The sequence below is a fragment of the Vombatus ursinus genome, unplaced genomic scaffold (assembly GCF_900497805.2).
Source record: "Vombatus ursinus unplaced genomic scaffold, bare-nosed wombat genome assembly UNPS02014779.1, whole genome shotgun sequence".
In the NCBI taxonomy this organism is placed as follows: Eukaryota; Metazoa; Chordata; class Mammalia; order Diprotodontia; family Vombatidae; genus Vombatus; species Vombatus ursinus.
Genome location: NW_020954557.1, coordinates 41994408 through 42010805, shown reverse-complemented (window position 1 = coordinate 42010805; position 16398 = coordinate 41994408). Strand labels below are relative to the sequence as shown.

General features: G+C 34.9%; 1 protein-coding gene across 1 annotated transcript in view; it reads right to left on the bottom strand.

Annotated features, from left to right (window-relative positions):
• The window catches only part of GPR155 (G protein-coupled receptor 155), a 51009-nt gene that overhangs the window by 2496 nt on the left and 32115 nt on the right, over positions 1 to 16398 (bottom strand). The window contains exons 12-16 of the mRNA XM_027865821.1: positions 12428 to 12532; positions 7008 to 7144; positions 6041 to 6136; positions 3578 to 3642; positions 1569 to 1706 (exon numbers count right to left, since the gene is read on the bottom strand). Of these exons, the coding sequence (XP_027721622.1) occupies positions 1569 to 1706; positions 3578 to 3642; positions 6041 to 6136; positions 7008 to 7144; positions 12428 to 12532 (541 nt within the window). The remainder of the gene's footprint in view (positions 1 to 1568; positions 1707 to 3577; positions 3643 to 6040; positions 6137 to 7007; positions 7145 to 12427; positions 12533 to 16398) is intronic.

Sequence of the window (16398 nt, the reverse complement as noted above, 5' to 3'; positions counted from 1 at the left end):
AAAAATACCAAATGTTTTAATTAATGCTGTAAACTATAGTAAATCAAGAATTGCTTCTCAGGTAATATATTTAATCAGACTCTTAAAACTTGTCTTACTAAAATAATGAGATGAAAAAAATGTACTTGGTATGACACTTTTGATTATTTCAAATGCATTCCTAATACAAATGCATGGTTCCTCATGTCTCAGCAAACAAATAAAGTGTATGGCAACAAGAGGAAAAGAACCAAATGAACCTGTAAATTTTAATAGAAGCACGTAATGGACATGAAATACACTCAATAAAAGCATCAGTCAAGCAACAGAACTGTTACAGAGCAAAAAAGGAGGCAGCAATCAAGGCTCAAGGTGAGATGAGGAAAGCAGGTAACGAAAAAGAATACATTTAATTACATGAGTAGACTAAGAAGTCGTACAAAAATCACAAAAGGCTAATATGCATTTAATATGCATTTTCTCAAGTAACATCACAATTAACACAAAAATGTTATTTCAGGTACATAAGATGTAATACACCTTAATTTGTAAACAAAATATCAAGCAGTTCAACAGGAGACTAATGCCCCAAACAACATGTGGTTGAACATCCATTCTTATTGTCAATTTTAAATATGCAATTAAAATCTAGTAAGATTCCTGACACTCATTCAATAAAACATATGTCTGCTGATGACTGTGCAATGACACCTCAGGTACCCTTACAACTGGACAAAGGTCACTACTAAATAACGAGGCATGTACCCTGGAAAGGGTACAGTGGAACAGAGAGGGTTTGCCATATAGGCTCAGCAGTCCTAAAAAGCGGCGACAGCACGATGGCTCCCTTTGTGCTTCAGAACTTGTATGAAGGTGTCAAATGAAATTTTCTTCTAAAAATTTCACAAAACCAATTTTCTCAACCTGTTGAATTGCTGAAGGAAACTATTCATAAGTGTTATTTTTAAATGATTTTGCCAGTCTAGATATCTACCTCTCTCAAAGGAAAACTGTCATGTGGTCTGTAATACTGTTCTTTGATTATCTGCTTTTTCACTTTCCCCATTATATAATTTAAAAAATGTTCACAGCAACGTATTTATCCTTTATATTTCAATATCAGAGGCTAAGATCAATTAATTGGTTTCCATGGATATTATTTAGATACCATAGACTAAAAACTAGGACTGGAGGTGCTGAGACTGTCATAGTTTTGAAAATCTTTTTTCAATAAAAAGTCACATCAACAGGAGAATATGAAAAAAAATTGTTTCTAAATTCAAAGTCTTTAAACTTTTCTGAAAAGCAATAATAACTAATGGTCTCTCAATTCTAATATCCTTATGTCTTGGTTCTCAGATCTACTTTATGTGAAAAACCAAAGTCAGCAGCTTTTCAAAACTATCCAAATAAAGATGGTCTAGGTAGGTTACAGAGATTTTGTTTAAGGACTAATCCATCTCTCATGTGCACTGGCCCGTGACATTTTTAGTTAACATGCACAAGTCAATGGTATTATTTAATCTGAAAGGTGTGTCCAACATTTAACATTCTAGTTAACAGGGATCTCCGTATAGGCATTTGCCCACCTTCTTTCCTTGACAATGCTTCGGACACAGAGATCACGATGATAATGAACAAACTGTTGACAGGTCATTCTGATCTCCTCAGGAACAGGTGATAATCCATTTTCTGCTGTTTCTTTATTATTCCACAGGAATTCAAATCTGAAAATCAAAATTGAAGAAGAGACTGCATGTAACGAAAGACAGAAAACGCCACACAGGGGACCTATTTCCCCATTAAAACATGCTTGTTCAATAGCGGTTGTCACCTACCTGCCATATCCACATCATTCTGAAGCCAGAAGCAATGATAAATCTGATCACATTGACATTTTATTCCTTAAGTTCATAAGACAAATTGGGCATATTTGTGATTTGTCAAACTCCACTCTCCTTGGGATATTTTAAAAATAGTCTTTACAGAGAGCAAAGATTTTACTTCAGCATTTTTATGCAATAGGCAGATTTCCTGTGTATCCTGAATGTAGAACTACTGTGTGCAAGTTATTCCAAATTCGTGGTCTATTTATTCTTTAATCTGACTGATAATGAACAGACGACTAAATCTCTTGTTAACGACTAAAGTTCAATGACTAGTTTATTATTCCATTTCTACATCATAGGACCACCCTGACTGTTCTTTAGTTAATACTAAATGGAGATGTCATTGCAGGAGGAGGCAAGATGGTAGAGCAAAGAAGAACTCAGCTGAACTCTTCCAAACTGCCCTCCAAAAAAGTCTAAAATAACACCTTCAAACCAAATTTTGGAGTGGCAGAACCAACAAAAGGCTCGGTGAAACATTTCACAGCCCAAGAGAACTTGGGAGGTCAGCAGGAAAGTCTGTCCCCCTGGAGTAGTGGTTGGGCCTGGAGGGCAGCACAGACCACATACTGCAGGTCAAGCCAGCTTGCCCTCTCAAGGACGGGGGGAGGAAGGAAAGCAGGAAGAGAATTTGGAACTCAAAATCTAAAAAAATTAATGTTAAAAAATTTTGTTTGCATGTAATTGAGGGGAAAAAAAGACTAAATGGGGACTAAGAACCTAATGCTAGATCTTAAAACCTGATCATGGCTTTTCTGGCTTCCTGTATTACTTGGCTCCAATCTCACCTTCTGCAAGGAGCCTCCCTTCCCACTCCTTGTGCCCGCTCTTTGAGATCAGATTACCCTCCACTTATGCTATATGTATCTTGTATGTACATTTCTTCTGCGTGTTGTCTCCCCCATTACAATGTGAGTCGCACAAGGGTAGAGACCATAATTTTGTCTTTCTTTGTGTCCTCAGCACCTAACACAGTGCCTGACAAGGAATGAACGCTTAATGAACACTTGCTGACTGATTAAAGTTGCTGCTCTGAAGCAACTGTGAAGTCTATAGTATGCCCAGAGTCTTGATTATGTAGTGCCTTGGTAAGGGGAGCTCTTAACATTTCTACTTTTTACTAATTTTACTATGGGGAAATCTCCCCATAATGGGAGATTCCAATTTATTAACTTCCAAACAAAAACATGATCTAAACTCAATGCTTATAGTATTTGTAGAAAAGTGTCCATAACTAAAAAGTTGATACTTTAGCAATCTTTGTAGAAAATGGTAGAATCAAAAATTTAGAAAAGCAGAATGAGTTTTTTTCTTGAGGAAAAAAGCCAAATGTGTAAGAATCTAAACTGCTCTTGTCGAGGAAGAGATATGCTATAGAAATAGCTATGACAGATGAGATAAAACCTCTTTGCTACCTTAAGAATGTATCTTTAAGCATATTTTAAAACTGCATTTCTAATTCAGTAATAGTTTTTTTTTTTAAACAATATCCAGTAGTTCTTTTTAAAATGGAAATAATACTACTGGATTTACAATGGTTTCTTCAGTACTTTATCTGTGGTTATTTACTACAAATATATGAAGCAGCAGATGATATTGTTACCATGATAATCAGTTTCTGCCAGTAGGTGTTAGGGGCCTAAAAACAATATCTTAAGGGAATATCTTTACCATTTACCATTAAGTTTACTAAAATAAATTGAGTTTACCGTCTTTTGAAGGGCAGAATGATAAAATGTTTGTCTAATCCAAAGATTCCAAAGGAAATAAAACCCTGTAGAAAAAAAAACATATAGACATGTTACATATTTAGAAGCTAGAAATAAAATTTCAAGCAAAAAAAAAAAAAGTTAAACCAAGCCACTGACATTCACTCCAGTCATCAAAAAACAACACTTAAAAAGTAACCAAAAAGGCAGTCTTTAAAGTTCTAGGCCCTGAAACAAGAACACTTTGCTGCCTGCTTGTTCTAGGTACCTGGTCTTGCCAATTTGGTTAACAGTCTTTGTGTCATTCCTCTAGGAAATTCTTCCCAATAGGAAGAGACTTTAGGCTCTTGTTACTCTTCTCTGTACTGGGGAGCAGAGACTGATGAACAAGCTGAGTCAGATAGAACCGGCAAAATATTCAGTAGTTTTTACCTCAACCTTAGAGCCCGTGCTACCGGGCGGGGGGCGGGTGGTGGTGGTGGTGGACACAGACGTAGTAGAAGTAATTGTTTCAAATCAAAGTCTGGCTTTTGGAATCATGGAAATTTTTACTTTTTCATGGACCTGATCCCTACCTTGCACCTCTATTATGTAATATTGTGCATTTATCCAGGAATTCATGTTTCACCTAAATAATATATGCCATCACAACACATTTTCAGAATTATATGCATGCTGGTATAAAAGCCAGTACACAGAAAATGGTGCTACCAACAACTAAAACATATGGAACATTCCCATGTAGTGCAAACTATAAGTTATGTAAACTTTATGTGGGGTAGAAACTGTTTTATAGACAACTCTTGCTTATTCAGACTAATGGACAGTGGAAATAAGATAATCCAAAACAAAAGGAAAGCAAAAAAATAATTTATATTGAGCCTTGAAGTATATCACTATACTAATTACATCTTAAAATGATCTCAAATAAAACAGTAAAATAATACCATGTATCTCTGACTTATCCAACCTCTCTTTTTGCATGTTTATGAAACATTACTCACCTTCACTAATTCTACAGTCCAGCCAAACTGGTCTTCTTGCTGTTCTTCATGCACAGTATCTGGAAGGCATCCCCTAACTTCTTTTTACCTTATATTTACTTTGTAAAATAAGTGTGTATGCGTGTGTGTGCATAATATACATACATATATGTATATATTATATATACACCTATAGTATATGCACATATATTTATATATATATATATGTATTCTCACACACACACACACACACACACACACACACACACACACACACACACACACACACACACACCCCCATACATATCTATCTGAAAAATGTTTTCCCCTCTACGTCCACATTCTTTCCTTGGGTAGACCATAAGGTCCTTGAGAGGCATTGTTTCATTTTGTCTTTGTATTCTCAGTGCCTGGCACACAGTAGGAGCATAATAAATGCTTGTTGGCTAAGTTCCACTTCTCCTTGAACCTCACTCTTATTAGGTTCCTCCTTCAAAGCATCAGCCTGAAAATACAGCTTCCCTCTCAAACTTTTCATGAAATATGAGATGGGTTCCAAAAAGGGTTTTCCTAATGACTACAGGTTGCATAGAATGTTAAATCAAATAAATAAAAAAGAACATGATGTTTAAAAGTATTAAATCAGAGTATATGTTAATTTCTCCAGTAATAAATGCTTATTGATTAAAATTTCTATTTTGTTATCTCTTTGTTCTTGAAGGCTGTAATAATAGGATACAAGCTCTTGTAGGTTTACCTAAACTTCAAGTATGAGTATAGTGATGGACTTCATGTCTCTTAAATAAAGACAACCCTGGCTAAGTTCAAAAAGGCTCATGACCAAGCTGGCCAAAGATGATTAATTTTTCTAACATAACAATTTATGGAAATTGTCTGCTAAAGCAGAGAAAGGAGCTGGAATGTGTACTTAAGAAGGGAGTACTCACATCAATAAAATCATGGCTCCCTGAAATACTGAAGATGTAATAAATTCTCAATAAATTTTAAAGTAACATTTAACAAATATATACTATATACAGAGTCTCCCCAAGTCTTGGTGTGATTTTAAGCTGTTAAAGCCTAAATATGTATTTAGAACTTTTCTGCTCAGGAATTATTAAGGATACTATTAAATAATTTTCTTTATTTTATGTGTACCTATAAAAGACCTTTTATTTGCCAAAGCTAATCTAATAAAGTTCAAATAGATCATAAGGTTCCTTGCCTCTATTTCCATGACCATTCTTGCTTTCAAAATTAAAAAAGAAGATGAATTCAATATATCTGGTTGAAATATTCAGAACGCAACCTGGTAACTTCAGTCAATATAATAATACATTTTTCTATTTGAAGACAGGCATATCTCTCACAGACATATATAGCACAGCTGATCAAACAGAACACACACACATGCAGGCACACACACATGTGTGCACACCCACATACACACAGAAGTTCCTTTGAAATTCCTGGTAAATACCTGTCCAAAATTGAATACAGCACAAAAAAATTGTAATTCAACATACAGTCTTCCAGGTTCCTGGTTGAATAGCCACCATAAACAACTGGAAAGATTCTACAAAGAAATAATAAAAAATATTTTCAAATAAAGAAAGCTATGTATCTTATCTACCAGAATACAATAACAATTAAACAAATGCCTTAAATCTAAATCTACTTAATGCCTGAAAAGGAAAACTAAAGGGCAAACCACTATGAGAACATATAAACTTTGTCTTTCTAGAAAGAGGTTGACACATTCTTCTGAGAGATGTCATTTATATAGATGTCTATTCTAATTAATTCTGAAGGGGAAGACATAATCTATATTAGAGAGGTTTATATAAGACATTAATACTGCTGCCTGATGTAAAATAGGACAGATTTTTAAAATTAGCACTTCATGATGCAAAAATCAGATTATCAAATCTGTAGCAGTACTCCTTGATCTTTTCTGATTATGCTTAAATGGCAAGCAGAATGGTACCAGTTGCTACCATTTTACATAAAATGAGGCTTTAAAAGTGTTAAAAAGATTCCTCTATGTTCATTCTATTCATTGCCATGTCTGTATCTCAGAAAAGTACCTACGCTGAGAAGAGCTCTTGAAAAGGAGTAGTGGAGTCTATCCATTAAGGTCAGCTAATGATTAGAAATTAGTAGCTCTTAAAAATGGTTAATTTTTACCTATGACGAAGAATGATTAATAGAAAAATTCAGATTTTTTTCAAATTCTAGGTTCAAGGTAAATGGATAAATAATTATCCAAGCAAGATAAAAATATTTTTTTTCAGAAATAGGACAATAACAGTGTAAAATGAGATACTAATTTTTTTTTCCCCCTTTTAAAGAAATTAGAGATTTAGGATTCTAGAGGGCTTATTACCATTAATGCAATTTTTACAAAGCACTTAAGGGAAAGGGCCTCAAATAAAAGTAATATTTACAGCAAGCAAGCCGACAATAAGCAGTAAACACAGCAACACATGTCTAGCCAGTTGTTTGTCTCCAATCTGCAGAAGTTGTTCTTCTTCCTGAGCTAATATGCAGCTCTGAGAATTACACTGACTCACACAATGCTCACCTAGAAAACATTAAGAATAATTTATAATTAGAGCTTTTTAAAGGTATTTAAACTTGTTTAATGGCCAAGCAAACTGTCACATGTACACATACAACCCAGAGTCACAATGGGTTATGTTATAAGAGCCCCGTAGAAGATTCTTTCCTTTATATTGCAAAGCAAGAACAGATTCCTTACTTCCTCCCAACAAATCACATCTGAAAAGTTATAAAATACTTGCCTTACTTATACTACTATTTAACAGTATAATTCTAAGATCATTAAAAAAAAAAGTAGACCTCAAATTGAGGATTCCTAAATTTCACTCTTAATTAATGTAATGTTTTATACACACACACACACACACGTTTTTTGTATGGTCCAAGACCATAATTTTATAGCAGCCAAACTGAGAAGTATGAAAGCTTTCTTGAGAAAGGCTTTATACTACTCAGTTTGGCTGCTATAAAATTAATATAAATTACAATCATCAACAGTATATACATTGAGTGCTTTATAAATTTTGTTCAATCAAAATTCAACTGACAAACTGCATTAAAGATTTTTAAATTTGTCTGAAGAATTGAGGCACCAAATGAAAAAATGATGACAACCACATTTCTGTTAGCTCAGGTTAACTAGAGCTTACCCTCACCAGTAAATCATCAACTTTTGCTGTCTAAATGCTACTCTATGGTAGTTAAAGGAAGAAATTTTCACAAAACAGATTTTTATACTAACATAGTGTGACACTAAAGGTCAATCCTCACGTGGTGAGAGCAATAATATTTGATAAAAGATTCTGGAGAGAGATGACCACCAGTTGATGAATTTTCTGATACAGCAACCCGTGGTAACCATCTACTACAGCCTAGGGAGCTAGGATCCACCCTTAAAACGGAAGCACCAACAATGACAAAACCCCATAGGTTTGAGGTCAGTATTGAACACAACAAAAACAGCAGTTCATACTTAGGTAATGCTGTAAAAGTTGCAAAGAGTTTTCCACATAACAACAGTGCAGATCACCAGGACTCTGGGAGAAGAGGTTACCAGTGAAGGAGAAATTATTAAAGACCAGGCCCTGGAGGCAAAAAAGAGGCAAGCAGGAAACTCAGATGATGTTCTGAGAACATTATCTACCTCATACACATAAAGGACCCGTTTATGTGGAAGAACGTCAAATTAAACTGCTTTAGGGATTGTAAAAAAGAGAATGGCTGCAGAAAAGGTTGGTCCCTTGTTCAGACAGATGCAAGAGGTCCTTGGCATAAAACGTTAATGAATATAATCCCAAAGTCTTAAAAAAGAGGGTGGTGTGTGCCTGTGTGCGCGCACATGTATGTGTGTATGTTTAGCCCTTTGGAAAGATGAGTAGTATTAAATTTTCAGTCTATACCAGCAGGTGGCAGCAGAAAAGAGAGGAAAAAATACCTCAGCATGAGAACATATGGAATATTTTACATGTAAAATTTTTTTTTACAATTGTACATCTGTTTCATGTGTACAGAACACTTTTTTTGGATCCTTTGCCCAAATCATGTTTAAGTCAGCATATGGAGCAGAAAACTTATTCAAAACACATATACATACCAATTCAATGACTTTAAATAATCTGAAATAGGGACATGCGATAAATTCATGGCTGAGTTTTAATCTCTAAGGCAAAGAAGTCAGTCCTTTTAACAACATTCAGCTTAGATGGCAAAAATATTTTTAAAAAGTCATGTACATAATAAAAATCTACGAAATAGCTCCCATTTACCTTCTAAGTCAAAACAACTTTAAAAAATGATCCTTGGGACAAAAATGCCTTGGTTTTTAGTTTGAAGTGAAAGGAAAGAGAATATTTCTTCTGTGCAATACTTGTTATACGGCAGATATTAAAAAAATTAACTAATGAATTCAAGGCAATTTAGCAGGTTATTAAAGGTCCACATTTTGCATTTTTTTGGGGGCGGAAGGGATAGGAAAAGAGAAATAGATCATTAAGCATGATAATAAATAGTAATTAGTCTTCTGAGGTAGCACGATACAGTAGATAGACTCAGAATCATGTAGACCTAGGTTCAAATCCTGTGTCAGACAATAGTTGTATAGTCCTGGGCAAGAGAGTTAACTTCACTGGGCCTTATTTCCCATATCAGTAAAATGAGGGAACTGGATGTTATGATCTCTAAGGTCCCTTCCAGCTTTAAATCTAGATAGCTAAAAAATAAGCCCTTCTTTTCTAATACACAAATCAAAACTGTATTTGGTACTAGGATTATTCTAATAGGAACAATTTTGAAAGTAAAAATTCAGCCTAAAGATATGAACTAACAGTTCTCAAAAGAACTATTAGTTCTCAAAAAGAAACATTAAAGTTATTAATAATTGTATGACCAGATGTTCCCAATTACCAACAAGAGAAATGCAAATCAAAACCATAAGGTTTTATCTCATTCCCTACAAATAAGCAAAGATGGCAAAAGTTAGGAATAGTTAGTGTTGGAAGGGTTGTGAAAAGATAGGCACATTAGTACATTGTTGGTGGAGCTATGAATCAGTATAACCATTTTGGAAATCATTTTGGAATTATGTAAATAAAGTGCTAAAATGTCTATACTCTTTGACCCAAAGATTCCATTACTGGGCTTAAACTCCAAGGAGGTCACTAAAAAGAGGAAAGTTCCCATATACACCAAAATATTTGTAATAATACTTTTTTGGAGCAGCAAAGAATTGTAAACGATTGGGGAAAGGCTTTTAGGGAATAGTTTTCAATTCTTGTTCATTCATATCTTTTGACCACATTTTTATTTATTTTCAAAGCAGTGATACTTTAATGTAATGGAATATTACTGTGCTGTAAGAAATGATGAATGTGACTTGAAACATATGAAGTGATACAAAATGAAGTAAGCAGAGCCAAGAAAACAATATACACAATGACTACAGCGATGCGAATGAAGATAACTACTACAAAAAAAAATCAAAAGTTAATGTTATAAAATTATAAAGAACAAACATAGCTTAAAAGAAGAGATATGAGAAGATACCATCCCTTGGCAGGGGCAGGAGATCTGCAATTGTTGAATGTTGCACATATTTTCAGATTTTTTGAAGTATTGATCTGTTATGCTGTTTTTTTCCCTCCTCTCTTTTGCCTTTAATAAACATTATTTGTTTAAGTGAAATGATGGCTCTTAGAGTTGAGGCGCAGGGATACTGAGCACATGGTGATGTTTAAAAAAGCCATCAACAACTTATCTTTTTAAGACAAAAAAACAAATATATATATATATAAAATGTATGATTAGTGATCTGATAAAAATTCCATACAAGCTCCATTGTAGCATAGTGGATAGAGAGTCAGCTTTGGGATCAGGAAGTTGTTGTTTATTTGTTTCAGTCGTGTCTGACTCTCCATGACCCATTTTGGGGTTTTCTTGGCAAAGATACTGGAGTGATTAGCCATTTACTTCTCCCGCTCATTACAGATGAGGAAACTGAGGCAAACAAGGTTATGTGACTTGCCCAGGGTCACACAGTGTATGAGGCCAGATTTATTTTTGTTTTTTAATTTTTAAAAAAATTTCTAAACTTAAGAAATAAAACAAGTATTTCCATAACAAAGTAGAATAGGAAAAAAAAGGATTGCACCGCAGATCTATTAGGTACAACTTGCTATTCTTTTTAAATATACAACAAAGTTAGTATATGTCAGTTCTTTCTCTGGATGGACATAGAATCTTTCTTCATAGGACCTCTGTAATTAATTTGGCTATTTATAATATTCAGAATGACTTGGTATGTCAAGGTTGTTCTTAAAATAATATCGCTGTAACCGTATACAATGTTTTCTTGGTTCTGCTCATTTCACTCTTCATTATTTCATGCAAATCTTTCCATGTTTTTCTAAAATCACTGAGCTCATCATTTCTTATAGCAAAGTAGTATTCTATCACAAACATATATACCACAACTTGTTTAGCCATTCCCCAACTGATGGGCATCCCTGCAATTTCCAGTTCTTTGACACCACAAAGAGAGCTGCTATAAATAAATATATATACATATATGTATATATATACGTGTCTGTGTATGTGTATATATATGTGTGTGTATATGTGTGTGTGTACATATATACATACATACACACACACACACACATACATATATATATACACACACACACACACACACACACATATACATTTTAGCGAGGGCAATCGGGGTTAAGTGACTTGCCCAGGGTCATACCGCTTAGTATGTGTTATGTGTCTGAGGCCAGACTTGAACTCAGGTCCTCCTGACTCCAGGATTGGTGCTCGATCTCTACTGCACCACCTAGCTGCCCCAATATTTTAAAACATGTAAGTTCTTTTCCTTTTTCCCTAATCATCATAGGAAACAAACAGACCTAATAGTGGTATTGCTGGGTCAAAGGATATAGGCAGTTTAATAATTCTTTGGGCATAATTCAAGGTTGCTCTCCAAAATAGCTGGATTGGCTCACAGATCCAACAACAAGGAATTGTTCCCAATTTTTCCACATTCCCTCCAACATCTGTCACTTTTCTATCATTTTAGCCAATCTGATAAGTGTAAAATGATACCTCAAGGTTGCTTTAATTTACATTTCTCTAATCAACAATGATTTAGAGCATTTTTATATGGCTATAAATTGTTTTGATTTCTTCATTGGAAAACTGCCTGTTCATATTCTTTGACACCATTTATCAATTAGGGAATGAGGCCAGATTTGAACTCATGATAATGAGTCTGATTCCAAGACCAGTGCTCTACCCATTGCACTGGCACTAAAGCTGTTTGACCATGGGAAATTAATTTAACCATAAAGATCCCCAAACTACTCTTTAAGATTATGGACTAGATGCTGATTTGCATTAGTAGAGAGAGTAGACATATACAGAAGATTCTTACCACTGATAAAAAGAATAAATCTACTTCATACATTTAGGGGTTTTTTTTAATGCCTTCTGATTATCCTAGTAAGATTTTTTTTTTCTCATTCATATCTGAAAAACCGAATTTAGAAACTTTTTTTTTGTTTTGTTTTAGTTAGGCAATGGGATTACGTGACTTGCCCAGGGTCACATGGCTAGTAAGTGTTATGTGTCTGAAGCCGGATTTGAACTCAGGTCTTCCTGAATCCAGGGCTGGTGCTCTATCCACTGCACCACCTAGCTGCCCCTACTAGAAACTTTCTTTTGCTAATACCAACAGAAATTTTATATAGTTACTTTGAATCATAACAATATGAAACTATCTCCTCTGGAAATCCTTAGCCTAATTTACCTGTCCCCAAGGAAGGAGTTAGGGTTTCACCCGGACTGGTATCTGCTATTGGGTCTACTGCAGAATGGCACAATTCACCATTGCCTACTGAACAAGAACAGGAGCCTGGGGGGAAAAAAAAAGTCAGATCAGAGGTCTAATACTTCAAACTCCAAAGTTCATGAGGTGACAACTTTTCATGGAAGATTTTTCTATGTTGTGTCAAAATGGTCTTGAACCATCTTTTCTAAAAAGTATCCAAACATAGATAAAGATGTATAAATAAATTTTATGTTTTCAAAGAGCTCTCCCACTGCATTTAATTTGTCAAATTAACTAGTATAGAAATTTCAGAATTTGCTCCATATCTCTCTCAAATATAATTTTCATTCTGCCACTCTTCTCAGAAATCTATAATAATGTTCTTTTTCCTTAAGAATTAAAATCAGGGGGTCTTAAATCTGTTTTATCATGGATCCCTTTGTAGACTGGTAAAGCCTAGAGACTGCTTAGGATAATATTTTTAAATAAATGAAGGACCTGTTAGGTTTCTGTTAGAGATTAGTGGGGAAAAAAGGCCATTTTTTCCCATCTAAGTTCACAAACCCTCTGAAATTTGCTGACTCTAGATTAAGAAGCCCTATTTGGCTTTCAAAACTCCTAAAACCCGACCTATTCTTATCTGCCCACCCTTATTTTTCACTCTTCAACACAAACTCTTCATTCCAGGAAGGGTGGTCTTTTTAATGTCCTTCTATATGGCATGCTCAGTACAGGGTCATGTAAAAAAAACAGTGAGCTTGAAATCAAATCTAAATTCATGTTTTACGTCATATATTTATTAGCTGTGTGATCAAAAGCAATCATAAGCTTTCTGAACTCTCAGTTTTCTCATCTGTTAAATGAAACAAAAGAAATGCATACTACCTATATCTCTCATGGTTTTTGTGAGAAAAGAGCTTTATAAACCTATTCTATGATATAAATAATTGTTATTTGAAAAGCAGCATGGCGTAGTGGGAAAAATACCAAACTTGGAGTCTGGAGACCTAGGTTTCATTGAATCCTGGCCCCACCACTTGTGTGATTGTGGGCAAAATCACTCAACTTGTCTCAGCCTTAGTTTCATCTGTAAAGATAATTTTTGCAATGAAGTAATTCAGAGTCACTGTGAGACAGACACTTGGAAAACTCAGTTCTATATAAATGTGAGTTTGTGGGGTTTGTGTTTTTTCCCTCGCTTAAAACACCTGAAACTTTGCCCCTCTACTCCAGGATTCATTTATTTCCACATTTTCAGAACACATATAGTATAGACTATATATCATTTTGTACTTGACTGTTCTCCAATTATTCCCTAAATTCAAATTCTGTCTCTCTAACCAGACTCACTAAAAGGGATTTTAGTTGATATTTCTCTTCTATCTTCCACAGCACTTGGCAGTGATAGCCTTCAATAAAACACTTATTTGCTTTCTATGTCTAAAATATGAATGATAAAATCAATGAGTGGTAGCGAATGTTAAATGATTTCCTTTAAATTAGGTTTTACAGAAAAATTATACAGTTTTGAAAATGATCCTGAAGGTGGCATAAAGAAGTCAACACTGAAACAGGTAATGCATAACAACTTTTGTTCCTCCAAATGGTCTACTGAGCAGCACGCTATATATCTCCTTTGTGAGAATTTGAACATTTCCAGATGTGATTCTTATTGGCATTAAAAATTTACCACAGCATTACCTTAGCAACAAATCACGTAAATGTCAATGTTCAAATACCAAACAGACTGTATCCTAAAATTCAGGGTCCACGGCATTCAAAGGAGCTTTTGACAATGGCTACTATAATGTTCATAAACTATGACCCTAAGGGGAAAAAAGATTCCAGAGTATTGTTGTTTTATTTAATGTCCAAATTTAATAGAAAAAAAAGTTAAATTAGCAATCCTAACCCTGTCCTCTGCCTCAAAGCAAACAAAGTAATAAATAATTAAAGGTAAATAATTTTGAAATTATCTCCAAAGGTATCCCTTTCAGTGCTTTGTTTACCCTGGCATAATAATAATGATATTAACTAGTATCCGCACAGTGCTTTAAAGTTTTCAAAGAATTTTATAACTATTATCTCACTTAAGTTTTTTCCTACTGCCAACATATACAATTTATTCTAATTTGTATCATATTCATTTAGATCTTAACTTCCTCTAGTAGATTGTAAATTCATTAAGGGCAAGTCTCATTTTATTCATCTGTAAACCTTCCTTAGCACCTATTGAACCATGCTCAATATAAACGCCTGCTGACAGCAGCTCTCTAGAGTTTTAAGTTCACTGCTTCAGCGCTGGTTTACAAGCCAACTTGTCAGCACTTTCTCCAATAACAAAATTCTTATTATGCTTGAAGACAGTAATCAAATCACCCATTAGCCTCCTCTTCTTTGACTTCAGCCTGGAATTTAAGGGTTTTCTTAGCTTTAAATTATCTTAAACGCTTTCCTTAGGCTTAAATTATCTTTTCCAGCATTATTTTATACTGCTTCTTCCTTTGTTACATACTTCCTGCCAAAGTATACTATTAGTTGTTTCTCAGTTTCATCCCAAACTCTTCTGCCTCTGCTCATACTTAAAATACATCCCTTCTTCTTCATCTCTACTTATTGAAACCCCACTTTTCACTCCAGGTTTGGCCCAAGTGCCACCTTCACCAAGGGTCCTTGCCTCAGCTAAAAGGGATTTCTCACTCCTCAAATCTTCTCAGAGCTCTCTGTCTTATCTCTCCTCTACTTCTATCATCTTTTGCCTGATCAAGGCAAAGAGGGGTTTTGTACCTCCTGACTTGGACTAAGAAATCCTATGTCACGCTATCCTGATTAAGAGATCCTAAAATTTAGGAGGTCTCAGATTCATGCTTTTACCTCAGTTATTTTCAGACCCACACTACTTTCTACCAACACTAATCAAAACAATAACTGACCCATCATTCTACTCACCAAAACACTCTGGCTACCACTTTACCTATAAGTGCTGTCTCCAACCCTACCCCACTTTAGATGTAAGCCGCTAGAGGGCAGAGAATTTTCTACTTTTATATTTATATTCCTAGTTTGGTTTAGTATCCAGCAAATAGTAAGCATTTAATAAATGCCTTTTCATTCATCCATTTGCCCCTCTTAGAAGGTGAACTCTTAGAGGAAAAGGACAGTTATCTTGCACCTCTGTACTCCCAGGGCCTAGCACGCAGCCTTTTGTATATAGTAGACATAACAAAAGTTGCTGAACTGAATTTAGTTTTTGTCAGAGCTCTCAATTTAACGTCACACTTGTAATAAACATCGACACGGAAATGAGACAATCCTGTTGGCTTACCTACAGTAAAGGGACTGGGAAACAGTGAATGAAATGTTTGGGAATACCTCTTGTGGGTGTTCAATCAAGGAATCCAGGTTGGATACCTAAGTGACACAAATTCATGCTAGTTACTAATACTTACCAGATCAGCCTAGATTAGAGGTGAAGAGGAAAGAAATCATAGAATCTCAGAATTAGCAGAGAGAGAAATCACAGGCCAACACAGCTGCCTTTTTTGGGGGAAGGAACTAATATTTATATAGAACCTACTATGAGCCAGGCACCATGCTAAGAGCTTTACAAATATTATCTCATTTGTATAACCTGCAAGTCTGCAAATATTATTTCATTTGATCATCACAATATTGGGGGGTAGGTACTATTATTAATCTCATTTTACAGTTGAGGAAAATGAGGCAGACAGAGGTTTACAGCCAGTAACTATCTGATGCCAGATCTGAACTCAGGTCTTCCTGACTCTAGGTCTAATGCTCTATACACTACACCACCTAGTTGCCTTCTAAAAAAGGGAGGAAGAAAACAAGCATTTATTAAGCGCCTACTCTGTGTCAGGCACTACACCAAACACTTTACAAATATTATATCATTTATATAATTTGCAAGTATGCAAAACTATACATTA